Below are 15,531 nucleotides of genomic sequence, written 5' to 3'. Positions count from 1 at the left end.
AAGCTTAAGAAATGTAAGAGTTCCAGGACCTCTGTTAAACTCTTAAAACATTATCACGTTTCAATCCTACGCCATGTTATGGGGCCGTTTTAAAACAGCAACAACATGCAATCAAAAGAAAGGCACTGTTTTTTTTCTCCGTTCCTTTTTTTAAAATTAAAATTTTATTTTACAGATTTTTTTTCTCACAACGATTTAAAAATAACTCCCCACCCCACCCCCAAGGACTTCTTATACAGAGCCTTCACCCCATCACCTGGGGGGGAATAAAAAGTCACACTGTACAGCTTCAACTTCCCACCCACCCCCGTGCAAATATCCTGCCCTGCCTGGAATTGTGAGGGCCACAGTCAGCTGCTCAATCCATGCTTGCTGCCTTTCTGAAATAAACCTCCCTGTCCTTGCCTTCTCTTCACTTTTAATAGCAAGCGGCTAAGGCCAAGTCCCACCATTCAAACATCAGGAGAGCAGAGTTGAGAAAAGATACTTCTTTAAATGACAAGACCCAGAATCCCCAAGCCAGGACGATTCTTAGCGGATTCTGGGAGTGGTTGTTCAAAACGTTAATAATTCTGGACTCTGCAGGTGAGTATGTAATGTGCAATTCTTTTTTGGTAGTGCCTTTTGTCCGTTCGAATCAGAGGCCCCACAGGAATCACTGTGGAGAGGGGCACACAAGGGGATGTTGTATATACTTGGTGTGAAGGTGTGATAGCAAAAAAGAAAGAATCTCTCAGGGAGATTGGCCTTCCACTGCCCTCCTCCTCAGTTGCCCTCTCTGGCCATCTCCCATTTCCACCTTTTTAAAAAATTATTTGGGTGGCCCAAGATCTGAGTTCTGATCTTCCTGACGGGCCCTCCTGCCTCTCTGTGTTCTCCTGTTTGGGGTGGGGAGTGTGGTGACAAGCTGCGGGGTGCGGTCTCCCCACCCTGGCCATTCTGTCTGGGGTTAATGGGAACTGGAACGTGGGCAGCCTCTCAAAGGTTGTAGGCTTCTGCTCAGAATTCATGTGGGCCGCATGCCTGCATCCAGTTCCCAAAGCAACAGCACTTAGCCCTCGTCCACCTGTAACGAGTTTAGCTCCGCTGCATAATCTGAGGAAAATGACGGTGAAATCACAACGGCCAGCTCAGAGGTGAACAGATCATGCTTCTTCATGAGAAGAAAGCGCAGTCCCCATTTCACCTCTAGAGACAATAGATCTTCAAGTTGTTTTAAAAAAAGAACAGAGTTTATTTCCCAGGCAATTGTGTGGCAACTCTTTCTCTCCTGCCTTCTCACTGTTTCCATGATGTGCCCTGGCTATGGCCCAGACCATGTCACAACTTAGGGTAGCCCCCCCCCCCAAATGGTGCCATTCCTTTAAGAGTGCATAATAAAAATAAAGCATCAGGGGGAGAAAGGCCTGGTAGGGATTCTATGTCTATAGATTGAAAAAAAAATCTGGATTATTTAGTTGTTTCCACATGCCTGTGCACTCTGAATTGCTACAGTTAACCATTTGTGCCTGGATCATTATTGATCGTGGCCACACTGGAAAGCAAATGATCTGATCATGATATAGATGAGTGGTTCCCAACCTTGACTCTCCAGATGTTCTTAAAAGTAAAACTCCCAGAAGCCTTCACCACTAGCTATGCTGGCTGGGATTTCTGGGAGTTGTAGTCCAAGAACATCTGGAGGCCCTAGTTTTGGAACCACTGGTGATCCTTGAGAACACAGAATCTGGGCAGCCCTCCTTTCTATCAATAATCCTTGCTCACTTTCTATGACTGCATTATATTAATTTTTGGCACTTTTAAACTTTTCATTCTCTGTTCCCCCCCCCCCCCATACATTGGGTTAAGCTCTCACATTCGGTAATTTCACCTTCATTCCTGCTTGCGTTTCTTTCTGTTCCTTACAACAATCTCTTGTCTGGGGAGGGAGAGATTTCAACCCCACCCCCCACCCCAAAGGCTCTGCATGGAGAAGGCAGAGAAGGCAGCCGATGTGGCTTTAGTTCACAAGGTTCCCAAGAAGGGCAAAAGGAGAGGGAAAATAATAATAAAGCAAAACAATAATAGAAAAAACAATTAAAAGTGCTTTGATCTTAACCTGTATTCAGCGGCTCTTTATGATTTTTATCTCCATTCCAAATAGTATTAGAAGAGAGGAAGAGGAGAAGGTGTGGCATTAATGTGAATCAAATGGAAGGGGGAAGACATAAAGCTTTTGGCTGGAAAAATAAGAGCTAATCAAAGCTTGAAAAAGTTACTTTTTGGGGGGACTACAATTCACAGAACCTCCCCCGCCAACAGCTAGAATATTCTGGGAGCCGGACTCCAAAGGAGTAACTTTGCCAAGCTCTGCGCGGACAGGTCTGCAGGAGAAAGAACTTGTACAGGAGGAAGTCCTGGGCCAAAATCTTTCCCTTCGAGAGATGTGGAATCATCTTCCCAATAGCTAGCCTAGAAGCAAGGAGAAACCGGCCCAGGCCCTAGTCAGGTTTTGCGGGTGGTTCCCTTTCTGGGAGGGAGGTGCCCATTTTTTGGCCAACCTGCCTCCTTTTATTCCCTTCTCAACCGATTGCCAGGAAAACGAGAGTCACAGACTGGATCTCTGGGGCTATGATTCCGATTCAAATAATGCCATCCTTTTCGCTCTCTTCTACCATCCTCGACTCCTCCAGATGCTCTGGGTCCACAAAATTTGCGGTGGATCAGGGAGAGGAAATATAATCATCGTAACACAAGGTGCTTTTTAAAAAAAAAAACATTTGTCCACTGCCTTTCTCGGTTTGGCTTCCTCCTCCTACTTTCTCAGGACGGAAAAAGGGGCATTAAAGCAGGGGGTGTGACTTGTTCCATTGAGGAGAGCAATGGGTAGATCTTCTTCCTCCTCCTCCTCCTCCTCCTCCTCCTCCTCCTCCTTGGCTGCTGCTCTCCCCCTCAGTCAATTCATCGACTTCCTCCCCTTGCTCATGCCCGCCGCAAAGGCTGGAAGCCACGGGGCCGGAGTTTCATCTCGGTGAAAGGGATGGAAAACTCAAATCCTTTCCAGTTAAACCAGTTGACACCCTTGATTAGGACAGAGAGAGAGAAGGTGGTAGGGAGAGAGGATGGAGGTAGATGAGAAACAAGGAGATATACCAGCTTTTAGAAACAGCACAAGAATCGTCACGCGCTGTCAAGTTCATTCTGATTTATGGCGACCCTTTTCAGGGTTTTCTAGCTAGAGTACTCAGAAGTGGTTTACCCTTCCCTTCCTCTAGGGGGAGCCTTGGGACTGTGCAACTTTCCCAAGGCCACCTAGGCTGGCTTTTCTCCCAGGAGGCACATGCGGGGAATCGAACTCCCAACCTCCGGCTCGGCAGCTGAAGAGGTAAACCACTGAGCTAGCCAGCAGGCCCCCAGATAAAAGCCAATGCCTAGCAGGAAATGAGAAAGTGGACGTGGATGGATTGCACCTGGCAGGTTGTTATAAATCCCCCTGGAAAGACATGGGATGAAAGAGTTCTTTTTTCATGCTACACCTTCCCAAGTCAGGCTGGGGGAAGCCTGGGATTCAAGAAAAATGATTCTTCCAAGCTCTTGGAGGGCAGAATCTTGGTGGTCGCCAGGAATGCTTTTGTACAATTAAAACCATCGTGCGGGCTATGCTTGTAGGGTGCCCCCCCCAGAAGAATGGAATGGGAAACCACCTCTGAGTACTCCCTACCTGGAAAACCCCAAAAGAGGTCACCAGAAGTCAGAATTGACTTGGCGGCGCATCATCATCACGATCATCTGAGACATCCAGATAGGCTAGAGTGACACATGCTTTACCTATGTCCCAGTTGGATTACTGCAAGTGCCCTTTGCCTTTGAAGACAGTGTGGAAATCTGAGCCTGGGATCAGACTCAAGTTATGAGCAGAGTCTTCACTGCAGTACTGCAGTTTAATCCCTGTGCCACAAGTCCCCTCCGGCATATACCGATGGGGGCACTGGCTATGGATGAGTGACAATAGCCATTCTACTCATCTTGGGGGGGGCAACAGTATGGATAAGCCGCCTAGAGTGGTCTGGTAGTCCAGATAGCCGGGATACAAATCAAATCAAATAAATAAATACAATAAATAAATAAATGTCCATAATGGGTATGGCTGGGAACTGCTATGAATAACATATTTTAGAGATGCAGAATTTCTTAGCACATTTTTGTTCTAGTTGTTCTTAAAGGACACCAATGCTTTTCCCATTGTTCCTCCCATCCCTTCTCTCCCCTGGTTTTTTTTTGGGGGGGGTGTTACCTGGTGATCCCGATTATTTGCGTAGAGCCCATTGAGGTTTGTGTAGTGGCAATTGCGGTACCACCATGCTCCACGGTACGAGACGGCACAGGGGATGATGAGTCGGTTGGGGTCCCGGTCCCGGGTGGAGAAAACACTGCCCGAGTGGTAGCTGAATGCGTCCCCTAGCAGAGGTGAAAGGAAGGTGGGGACAGCAAATAATGAGTGAAAACAGAGAATGAATTTTCCTTTGAACCTCTGCCTAACTTTTAATTCTTTGAAATATGGGGTAAAACCAGCTAATCACACATTCAGAAAAGTGAAAATCCTTTGCCATAGTCCATGTTTTGACTCGCCTCTGCATCTCGCGTTCACTAGGCTTCCGTTCCGTGATTGGTCAACAGGAGCCAAGCACAGCCTTTATTTGCAAGTCTAATTGCTCAGGCATGGAAGTCTGAGGATATTGCAGGGTGGGAGAGAAAACAAGCTAATTGCAAGTGCTAGTTTCCCTTTAAGGTCTAACCTGACCCATCCAGACACAGAGAGACAGCGGTCTCTGCTCAGCCTAACTCACCTGCTGTGCCATTGTAACTGCCCAGGTGCAGGCGGTAATAGTCAGCTGGGGGGTCTACACGGAAACTCTGATATGTGGCATAGACGGACTCCTTCCCAGCACGGAGATCCACCCGCAGCTCATAGTCTCCTGAGGACGTCAACTGGTGCAGAGCATCATTCCCTGGAAGCAAACAGAAAAGCAGGATGGCTCCCTCTGGCAGCTCCCGGTCCAACCATGCAGGAAAGAGAAGTTTCTTACTGTGGGTCTAAATCCTACTGAAACTCCCAAGTATTGTAGCTCCGTTGGATTCGCTGCTGAATGGGTGGTTTTAACACTAGGGCAGATTCCATGGATTGAAAGGATCTACACAAACTGGGACTAGCAGCTGGATTTGTCATTGAAAAATATAGTGGGTTGCAGGTAACTATGGTAGAAACTGCTACTACGAATGTGTCAATTCCCAAGGTCTTAAAACAGACAATGTTCGGATGAGGTCCCGCCTTTCTTGGCATCCCTGCTCCTTCTTTTTCACTTTAAGTCTGTCAGGTTTAAACAAGGGGGGCAAAGCATCCGCCCTTTATGCCAGGCGGCGAGGCATCTGCAGAGATGGTGGTTGTAGGTTTTTCGGGCTGTTCTGCTGTGTTCTGAAACATGGCCAAACAGCCCGAGAAACCTACAACAACCATCGGATCCTGGCCATGAAAGCCTTCGAAAATACATCTGCAGAGAGTCGGAGTGTGGCATGACTCAGAAGCGATGGCCCCTCTTCCTTTGCCACTGACAGTGGAGTCCCTTGGCTTTCCTGTCGGCCCCCCTCATCTATAGCAATACTCCAGGATCCCACGTTTCTATACGTTGCTTCTAAGTGCTGAAACCTCTTTGCATAGGTCGTTTTCTAATCACCACCTTGTGAGGTGGGCCCTTGCCACCCGTGGGATCTTTTGTTTTCATCCTTTCTGTTTTGCAAAGCTGGGAATGGTTGTTCCATCTATCTATCTATCTATCTATCTATCTATCTATCTATCTATCTATCTATCTATCTATCTATCTATCTATCTATCTATCTATCTATCTATCTATCTATCTATCTATCTATCTATCTATCTATCTATCTACCTACCTACCTACCTACCTACCTACCTACCTACCTACCTACCTACCTACCTACCTACCTACCTACCTACCTACCTACCTACCTACCTACCTACCTACCTACCTATCTATCTATCTACCCACCCAATGGGAGGGATAGGGGTGGTGTTTAAATATAATGCATTTCAGATGCCCTGTCCTTCTTCTGTAGAAAACAAAACGAAAACAAAACACCTCCTAAAGAATTTCATGTTCCATATTATAGAGGAAAACTGGGGGGGGGGGAGACTGGATGGCCCTTTCCAAGGACTTGAAAGGCTGCCATCCAGTGGAGGGGCAGGATCCGTTCTTGGATCATTCCAGAGTTCAGGACACGTAACCATGGGCTCAGGAGACAGGAAGCCAGATTTAGGCCGAATATCAGGAAAAACTTCCTAACTGTTAAGAGCAGTACGACAACGGAACCCATGACTTCGGGAGGGGGTGAGGGCTCCAACGCTGGAGGCATTCAAGAGAAAATTGGACCACCATCAGCTTTGATCTGGATTCCTGCTTTGAGCAGGGGGTTGGACCCGACGGCCTTAAGGGCCCCTTCCAACTCCCATCATTCTATGATTCTATGTTCCGTATCTAATCGTTTGCTCCCTTTGCCATCAGGAAAAGGAAGACAGGGTAATTAGCTGTCACTTCTGAGGTTTCAGGTCTTCCTCCCTCGGCTCCTGCCACGAGCTCTCAGTCCCAGCCCCCCAGTCCGGCACCCGTCCTTGGGAGACAAGAGGGAGACACAAAAAGCTTCCTACAGGCACGTACCGAGCCAAAATTCTCTGGTCAGGTTGCCAAAGCCAGTGGCATAATCCTGCCAATCCCGCCAGAAATCAGTTTCTCCATTCATCCGACGCTGGAAGACCTGAGGGGAAGGAAGAGCAGCCCGTAAATCAAAGGGGGAGGTGGAGGCTGACGAGACTGAGGATCTTTGCTCTCCAAATGAGCATGTTGAGCTGTGGGAGCCTCTGTTGCAGTCGATAAATAAGTTTTTGCACCAAGGTGGCTCCAACCGGGTGTCCAAAGCAGCGGAATCTCTAGGTAGGCATGATTGATGCAAATAAAAGCTCTTTGCATACCTTCAATCGCAATGAACAGATAGGCAGGGTATAAATAAATGAATGAATGAATGAATGAATGAATGAATGACTAAATGAATGAATGAATGAATGAATGAATGAATGAATAGATAAATAAATAAATAAATAAATAAATCAATCAATCAATCAATCAATCAATCAATCAATCAATCAATAGTTCCTTATTTGTTTCTCTGGCTCAGGGAGACCAGCAAAAATAAGTTACAGAAGGGGTCTACCTGGAACAAATTCAGATTCCTAAGTTTGGATCCCACGGCCTTCTGACTGCTCAAGTTATAGGTCACCTTCTTGTCTCTGTGGGGCTTAGGTCTCTAGCTGTGGAGCCAGAGTCCTCACAGTACATCTGCGATCAGAGCCAGCCCGGGTGGCCTTGGGCAAGCTGCACAGTCCCAGGGAACCCCCCCAGAAGAAGAGAACTGGAAACCACTTCTGAGTCTTCTCTGCCTGGGAAACCCTGAAAAGGGTTGCCATAAGGGGGAACTGACCCCATGGCACATGGTTATTATTCTATATCTGGAAGATTCATGGACAGGGAAGTCTTTCACTAGAGACTGGAGATTTTCCCCCCTCTCCTTGTAAAAACAGGTCCTTGTGAGGCCCAGGCTGCCAAATCCTGTGACAGACAAATAACACTCTCTTATGCGCAGCAAATGATGAATGCCTGCAGACTGCCCATGGCACCTTCCCTTCAACCACACCCTCCCATACTCACGATCCAGCCTCCTCCATCGGTCTCCATGTCGCAGTAGACCTGCACGGGGCGTTCCCGGTTGCCCCCCAGATAAATGGTTGTTACCCGAGAAGGTCCTGGCCCGTTCATGCTCTCCTCTGAGCAATCCCGAGGGAAGGGGTACGTCAGGTGTTCTGCCGGGAGAAGAAAGGGTAAGTTTATCGGGATCTATCCTGATGGCTCAATAGTTTAGGTGTGGAGCCAAAGTTGGGAGTTTGATTCCCCACTGTGTCCCCTGAAAGTAGAGCCAGCCTGGGTGGCCTTGGGCAAGCTGCACAGTCCCAGGGCGCCCCCTAGAGGAAGGGAAGGGAAAACCCCTTTTGTGAATTCTCTACCTAGAAATCCCTGAAAAGGGTTGCTCTAAGTCATAGTTGACTTGATGGCGCATGATGATGATTACCCTAATCCTAAAAATCCATTCTTGCAGCACTGTTTTTTATGTACATGACACAATGAATAAGCTAATCTGCATTTCATAGTTGACCAGCGACTATGCAGCAAAGACTATAGGAGTACAGAAGAAGAGGAGAAAGGCTAAGCTTTGCAGAAGAGAAAAAGTGGAAGGGAAGAGTTGAAAATATCTCAGCGAGAAATGAGCCTGCTCCAGAGTCCCTGGATCTTGTGGGGGGGGGGGTCGTCTGGTGTTGAGGGGGAAGGAGGGGAAGGGTGATGGAGTATTGCGGAAGAGGGCACAGCCCGGCTGGCTCAAAATGTGAACGAATGTCCTCAGTGGTGCAACATTTTGCTGCAGATCTCTTCATAAGCCATCCATCATGGATGGAAAGAGACCCTTCCTCTCTTCCGAGGGAGTCCCCCCCTTGAATACCAGATCCTGAAGCCACACCCGAAGTGATTTCCCTGATTTGGCTCACTAGGTGTTCTTGGACTACAGTTCCCAGACACTGTAGGTGGCAGAGCTTGTGATGAAGGCTTCTGGGAACTGTAGTCCAGGAGCGTCTGGGGACCCAAGGTTGGGAACCACTGCTGTGGACCATCCCTGTCTTTGTCCTCCTTGTGAGCTAGCTAGGAGAAAGATCTTGCTTCACACCCCGCAGGCATCCTCCTCCCTTCTTCCCAGACCATTTATTTTTTCAGGGCAGGCTCAAAACAATCCTTCTGGAGCCTCTTCTCCTTTGGAAATCCTTGACTGGTCGTGCTTTGAACTCGGAGCACCGTCGAACAGGATGACGACCCAGCAGGGTTGGTTTGTTTCATTGTGTTTTTTAAAAAAATTCAAATGAACTTTCTGGCCGGGGATGGTTTTACAAAGGCCACCGAAGTGGGGGAAAGGATCCGGCCCTTTGTAAACTTGCTCAGGGATGACGGGTGATTCCCCCCCTCTTGACTCTTCAAGCCCCGAAAAAGAGAGAGAGAGAGAGAGAGAGAGAGAGAGAGAGAGAGAGATGTAGGCCTCCCCTTTTTTTACCAGTGGTGAACGAGGTGGAGGTGGGAGCCGTCGGCGTTCCTCTCCTCAAGGCCTGGACTTGGACTTGGTAGCGGCTTGAAGGAATGAGGTCCTGGAGTTCGTGGGACGTGACGGAGGCGCCCAGGGGGATCTCCTGCAGGGAAGAGAAGAGGGTGTAACAGGAAGAACCCAACCATCCACAGCAAAACAGAATCCCTGCCAGGAAAGGCGATGTGGGCAAAGGATGTCTTTATCACTGAGTCGCTCCTCTGAAAAGGGAAGTGGCACGCCCTCCTTAAAACAGGGGTTCTCAACCTCGGGTAACCCAGGTGGCTCTGGGACTACAACTCCCATAAATCCTGGCCAGCACAGCTAGAGGTGAAGGCTTCTGGGAGTTTGAGTCCAAGAACCTCTGGGTGAACCCAAGGCTGGGAACCACTGCCTTAAAGAGATGCATGAGGCCAGTCTGCCCCACTGCCCAAATACCTCTCACTCTTGAAAGGTCTCTCCTGGCCTTTTTTGATGAAATCTCTGCAGTTTCCAGCCAACGTTCTAGTCTTTAACTCTGGAGTAACAGAGAACAGGTTTGCTCCCTCTCAGGTGTTCAAAGACACCTACCACCAATCCCCTTAATCTTCCCCAACCTGAGAATACTCATTTCTTTCCACCATTTCTTGGCTTCCAGACCCCTTACCATCCTGATCCGTTCTGCCTGGATAGATTCTAGCTTGGCATCATTTTTCCTAGAACGTGGTGGTGCTCAGGACAAGGCATACGCTCCGGATACAGCTCGACCAGTGCAGAATCAGAATCACTTAAAATCTCTCCAGTTGGAGAGCTACCCATGGGACCAGCATTCTGGAGCCTGATTGTAAGAGGTACGGATGTAGAAGGATTATCCCTTTGGCTGACAGTTTGATCATATGTAGTCCAGGATAAGTAATGATGGATAAGAGATGTTCTCCTGACAGCCTGAAATCTCTTTTTGCCTGAGACCAGCATTTGAGGAAAAGACCCTAATGTTGGGAAAGTGTGAAGGCAAGAGGAGAAGGGGACGATCGGAGTGCCTCCTGGCTGGGAAGTGAAGCAGTGTAAGGGTCAGTGCTTGGAAAAGTTAGATTTTCTGGGCTGTAACTTTGAGTATCCATGCTGCGCATGAGATTTGGGTGCTTTGTGCTCAAAAAGATAAGGTTTCCAACATTTATTCGGGATAGAGTTTCTTTCTTTGGAAAGGTGGTGCAAGATTAAAAACTACGCATCCCGCTCGCATGCCTCTCTGTGCTATGCCTGCATATGCCAGTTCGAAAACAAATGACATGCTGTACTGTTCACCCTTGGGAAGTCTCCTCTCTCGGAGGACTGTGGATATGCAACACCAGCCGAGCCAAAGGTTTTCTGGTACCTTTGATTGTCCAGAAGGGGTCTCATAACTCAACAGGTACCCGCCAGGAGAGGCGCGGGGTGGCGACCAGGTGAGACGTGCGCTGCGGGCTGAGATCTCACTAGCGCGGAGGTCACGGGGTCCGTCTGCACCTGGAGAAGGAAGAGGGGAAAGGGTTTCAAAACCAAGGGAGGCTGATTTTGTTATCTGCCTTCGGGGAAATCTCTACCCCTAAGAAGAAGTGAATGCTCCCAATCCAGAAATGCAAATCAGGGAAAGCTAAAAATTGAGCCATAATAGTCACAGTGTTGGTACCCCAGGGTACCAAATTTAGTGGGCATGCCTCTTCCCCAGATTTGTGATAATAGCCTGCCATATTCATTCATTCATTCATTCATTCATTCATTCATTCATTCATTCATTCATTCATTCATTCATACATACATACATACATACAAACAAGCAAACATTGTTTTTCTTCACGCAGCTCTGACACTGCTGACTATCCCTTGAGGAGGAGGGAAGACACTGGCAAGGCATCCAATCCTATGATTACTCCTGTTACTGTTTTCACCCTATGAACTGATTTGGGGTCAATTTGGGGGCACATTCTGCACTGCTTTCCCCAGGCGACTCATCTGCTAGTTACAGCTCTGGCTCGAAAGGAAGGGAGGCGGACAAAGTGTCCCCTGAAGGCTTGTCTCCAAGCCTCTCCGGTGTTGCTCCTAAATACGCGGACGAGGTTTTCTCAACCCTGGCCACCTACCAGTGGTGAAAGTGGCACTGATGGGAGAGCTGCGGTTCCCTTCCTTCTCCCCGTAGATACTGGCCCGATACTCTGTGTCCCGGCGCAAACCTGATAACCGCAGTTGGACCCGGTTCCCTGGCACTGATTCAGAGACTCTTGGACCTTGGAGAGACAGAGAGAGAGAGAGAGAGAGAGAGAGAGAGAGAGATGACATCGAAAAAGTCCTTGTTTTAAATACAATCCAAGAAGAACCCAGGCAGATTAGATCAAAGAAAAAACATAATGCTTATATACCGCCCCACAGTGCTTCAAACACTCTCTGAGCGGTTTACAAGTTAATTATGCAGGCTACACATTGCCCTTTCCCCCCAGCGAGCTGAGTATTCCATTTATTGACCGCAGAAGAATGGAAGGCTGAGTGAACCTTGACCCAGCTACCTGGGATTGAACCTGGAATGTGAGCAGAGTTTTGGCTGCAGTGCTGCAGTTTAACCTCTGCGCCACAAAACTCCTATCAAGAGTCTTTCTAGCAGAGATGGGGACTCTGTTGCATGACTTGCTGTTAAGTTGGATTTGTCACAGTAGTGACTCAACTGGGATTCGACTCAGTTCCCCGCCCCCATGACTCAGATTCAACTCGCAATTCGGAACCCACCCACCCTCCCCTTTTTCTGGGGAAAAATTGTTTTAAACAGGGACTTGAACTCAGGGCTTGGTACCAAAGACTTGGGATTTGGACCTAAAGACTTGCCAATATATCTGAGTCTGTATAGTTGAAAAGTAGTCAAATTTCAGTCTGTGGGTCACGTTGCCTCGCAACACATAACCACTCATGAGGGGGAAAACCGACATAGAAGCTTCAGAAGGGTGGTTGGCCATGTAAAAACTCTCTCCCTCAGCCTGTTTTAAATATGAAATTAGCCTTAACAACAACAAAATTAGGGGATTCTGATAAATGGATCGGTGCAGCCTGTGGAGGAGAAGGGTGCAAATGGCCTCTAAATCCACCTCATGTAGATTTTTAATTTATATGTACAAGTTATTCCAGCTTGTAGAGTTCATTATTTCTCTTATCAGGATCCAATTCTTAAGCTACCCATTCTCTTTGGTTGTATTTTTTTAAAAGGGGGGGAAAAGTTAGAACGTACAGGTATAAAGTTGGATTCAGGTGGGAGGGAGCAACACTGGATCTGAATCTAGACCATGGAAAAGTTACTTTTCTGCCTAAGGACATGTCCCAAAACCCCGCGCCTTTATCTTAATTGATGTTCAGACATATACTAACCTTGAAACATGAAGTTTCCATTTTGATATGAATAGAGCTAAAACAGCTGCTGACAGAACTATTGTCTAGGGAAGGGGTTCCCAACCTTGGGTCCCCAAATGTTCTTGGACTACAACTCCCAGAAGCCTTCACCCCTCAAGCTGTGCAGGCCAGGATTTCTGGGAGTTGCAATCCAAGAACGTTGAGGGACCCAAGGTTGGAAACCACTGCTCTCGGGTTTGGGTTTTGGTTCTGTGACCCATTCCCCACAAACCACTCTTTGAACTCCTCTGTATGGTTGTTGCATATTACTGTTAAGCCACCTCCAACGTAGGCTGGCCCTTATGAAAGCTCTCTCTGTACATTAATGAAACATTGACCGGATTCTGGCTGGCAGGGAATCGGGGCCATCCCTGAGGGCTTTGCCTCACCCGCTCCCTGCCCAGTTCCCAACGCTCACCACCGAGGGGTCCGTAGGTGACGATGTAATTGTTCATCTCGGCCAGGGGAGGGTGCCACGTCAGCACAGCAGAGGAATCGGTCACGTTGATGGCTCGCAGGTCGGAGGGGCCATCTGGAACTGCAGGGAAAGAAAAAAAGCCTCCTTAAACAGAGACATCACCTTGCCGACAAAGGTCCGAATAGTCAAAGCTATGGTTTTCCCTGTAGTGATGTTTGAAAGTGAGAGCTGGACCATAAAGAAAGCTGACCGCTGAAGAATTGATGCTTTTGAATTGTGGTGCTGGAGGAGGCTCTTGAGACTCCCCTGGATTGCAAAGAGAACAAACCTATCGATTCTAAAGAAAATCAACCCCAAGTGCTCACTGGAAGGACAGATCCTGAAGCTGAGGCTCCAATACTTTGGCCATCTCATGAGAAAAGAGGACTCCCTGGAAAAGACCCTGATGTTGGGAAAGTGTGAAGGCAAGAGGAGAAGGGGACGACAGAGGATGAGATGGTTGGACAGTGTCATCAAAGCTACCAACATGAATTTGACCCAACTCCGGGAGGCAGTGGAAGACAGGAGGGCCTGGCGTGCTCTGGTCCATGGGGTCACGAAGAGTCGGACATAACTAAATGACTAAACAACAACAACAACCAAAAAAACACCTGCTGGCCCCACCAACATCCGCCACAAAAGGATCCCAGGTAATGGGGAGGCAGGGGCAACCAAGGGTGCTTTTGGAACCACAGCATGCCAAAGGGTGGACATCACAGAACCACGGAAGAACTGGATGGGAAGGGCCCTCTAAGGCCATCAAGTCCAACCCCCCCCCGCAAGGCAGGAATCCAAGTCAAAGCAGATCTGACAGAGGGTGGTCCAATGATCTCTTGAAAATTGTCTTTGGCATTGGAGTGCTCGCCACCTCCCCAGGCAATCGGTTCCATTGTCGTACTGCTCTAATAGTTAAGAAGCTTTTCCTGAAGCTCAGCCTAAATCTGGCTTCCTGCCATTTAAACCCATGGTTACCTGCCTTGCAATCTGGGATAGCTCAAAAATCCAACTTCCCTACACTCTTTCTTTCTTTACTCATATCATGCAATTTAAAATCATGGATGTCTATGAAACAGAGGTAAAGTTATAAACAAATCAAAATAGTAAGATATAGTGGTGCCTCGCTTAGTGATCGCTCCGTTTAACGACGAAATCGATTAGCGACACTGTTTTTTGTGATCGCAAAAGCGATCGCTTTGCGATGTTCTCTATGGGGAAAATTTGCTTTGCGATGATCGCAGGGAAGTGATCATCGCAACGCCCCCATTTTCGCACAGCTGATCGGCGGTTTCAAAATGGCTGCCGGAAAAAAAACATGGCCGCCCACTGTGTTTAGGGAAGGATTCCTCACTTTAGAGGCAGCGAAAATGGCCGCCGTATGGAGGATCTTCGCTTTAAGGTTAGTTTTAAGCCTATAGGAATGCATTGAAGGGGGTTTCAATGTGTTTCTATGGGCTTTTTAATATCGCATATCGACGTTTTCATTCTGCAGCGATTTTTGCGGAACGAATTAACGTCGCAATGCGAGGCACCACTGTAATTAGACTATTTTTGATGAGAAGTGGGTGATGTAACTACCTCTGCTTTAAGTAAATGATCAGGACTAACAACAACAACAACAACAACAACAACAACAACAACCACAACAAAAACCTACGCTCCCCAGACCCTGGCATTACCTGTGGTGACATAGCCAACCAAAGGTTCGCTTTCCTCAAAACCACGGATAGACACGACAGTGACCTCATAGCTGGCCCCAGGCGTCAGATCTTCGATGGCGGTCCTGAGTCTGGATCCATTCACAGCGATACTTCTGGGCTCTCCTGCAACAGTAGAAATGGACTCAGATCTTTGCATGGGCTCGATCTTGGATAATGGTTCCCCCACCTTGGGTCTCCAGATGTTCTTGGACTACAACTCCCAGAAATCCTGGCCAACACGGCTAGTGGTGAAGGCTTCTGGGAGTTTTAATCCAAGAACCTCTGGGTTATCCAAGGTTGGGAGCCACTGATGTCGGGCATTGCTCTTCAACCGGTTAGTGCTGGCTGGAAATTAAGGTGCCAAAGCTTTAGCTGGTCACCAGTGCATATTAGAAGGGGCAACAAGCAGACAGGCAGTCTAGCGGCTTAGGCATCCTGCCCACTATTGATCTTTCTAAATAAGCAACTCTGATTTCTCTTCGGATCGTATAAATCTTTTGCATTTTAACGAACATTTAAGGTTAATTTCCTCCCTAACTGTACAGGCCAGTTAGCCACTGTCCTTCTGTGTTAAAAATAGAAGTGGCCAAACACAATAGATTTTTGTCTCTGCGATGCCTCCTGCTATGCCTAAAGTCAGTTTTAAGGGCTTTCTTTTAGCACATCCAGATTCTGTTTTTTTTTAAATTCTCCTGTCCTACCAGGATATCCTGGAACAATAAATGTCTGTAGCATTTACTCATCCACAATTAGGGCATCCATCAG

At 47.7% G+C, this 15,531-nt stretch overlaps 1 protein-coding gene across 1 annotated transcript in view; it reads right to left on the bottom strand.

Annotated features, from left to right (window-relative positions):
- Positions 1-145: 145 nt before the first annotated feature.
- Positions 146-15,531, bottom strand: part of TNXB (tenascin XB) — a 139,380-nt gene continuing 123,994 nt past the window's right edge. The window contains exons 40-49 of the mRNA XM_078386829.1: positions 14,746-14,889; positions 13,031-13,150; positions 11,325-11,468; positions 10,580-10,710; positions 9,199-9,331; positions 7,755-7,906; positions 6,711-6,807; positions 4,827-4,988; positions 4,274-4,437; positions 146-3,060 (exon numbers count right to left, since the gene is read on the bottom strand). Coding sequence (XP_078242955.1) covers positions 2,962-3,060; positions 4,274-4,437; positions 4,827-4,988; positions 6,711-6,807; positions 7,755-7,906; positions 9,199-9,331; positions 10,580-10,710; positions 11,325-11,468; positions 13,031-13,150; positions 14,746-14,889 — 1,346 coding nt within the window. The 3' untranslated portion in view covers positions 146-2,961. The remainder of the gene's footprint in view (positions 3,061-4,273; positions 4,438-4,826; positions 4,989-6,710; positions 6,808-7,754; positions 7,907-9,198; positions 9,332-10,579; positions 10,711-11,324; positions 11,469-13,030; positions 13,151-14,745; positions 14,890-15,531) is intronic.

This window comes from Pogona vitticeps, chromosome 2 (genome assembly GCF_051106095.1).
Source record: "Pogona vitticeps strain Pit_001003342236 chromosome 2, PviZW2.1, whole genome shotgun sequence".
NCBI lineage: Eukaryota > Metazoa > Chordata > Lepidosauria > Squamata > Agamidae > Pogona > Pogona vitticeps.
The sequence above is the reverse complement of the archived record's forward strand: the minus strand, read 5'-3'. Positions and strand labels throughout refer to the sequence as shown.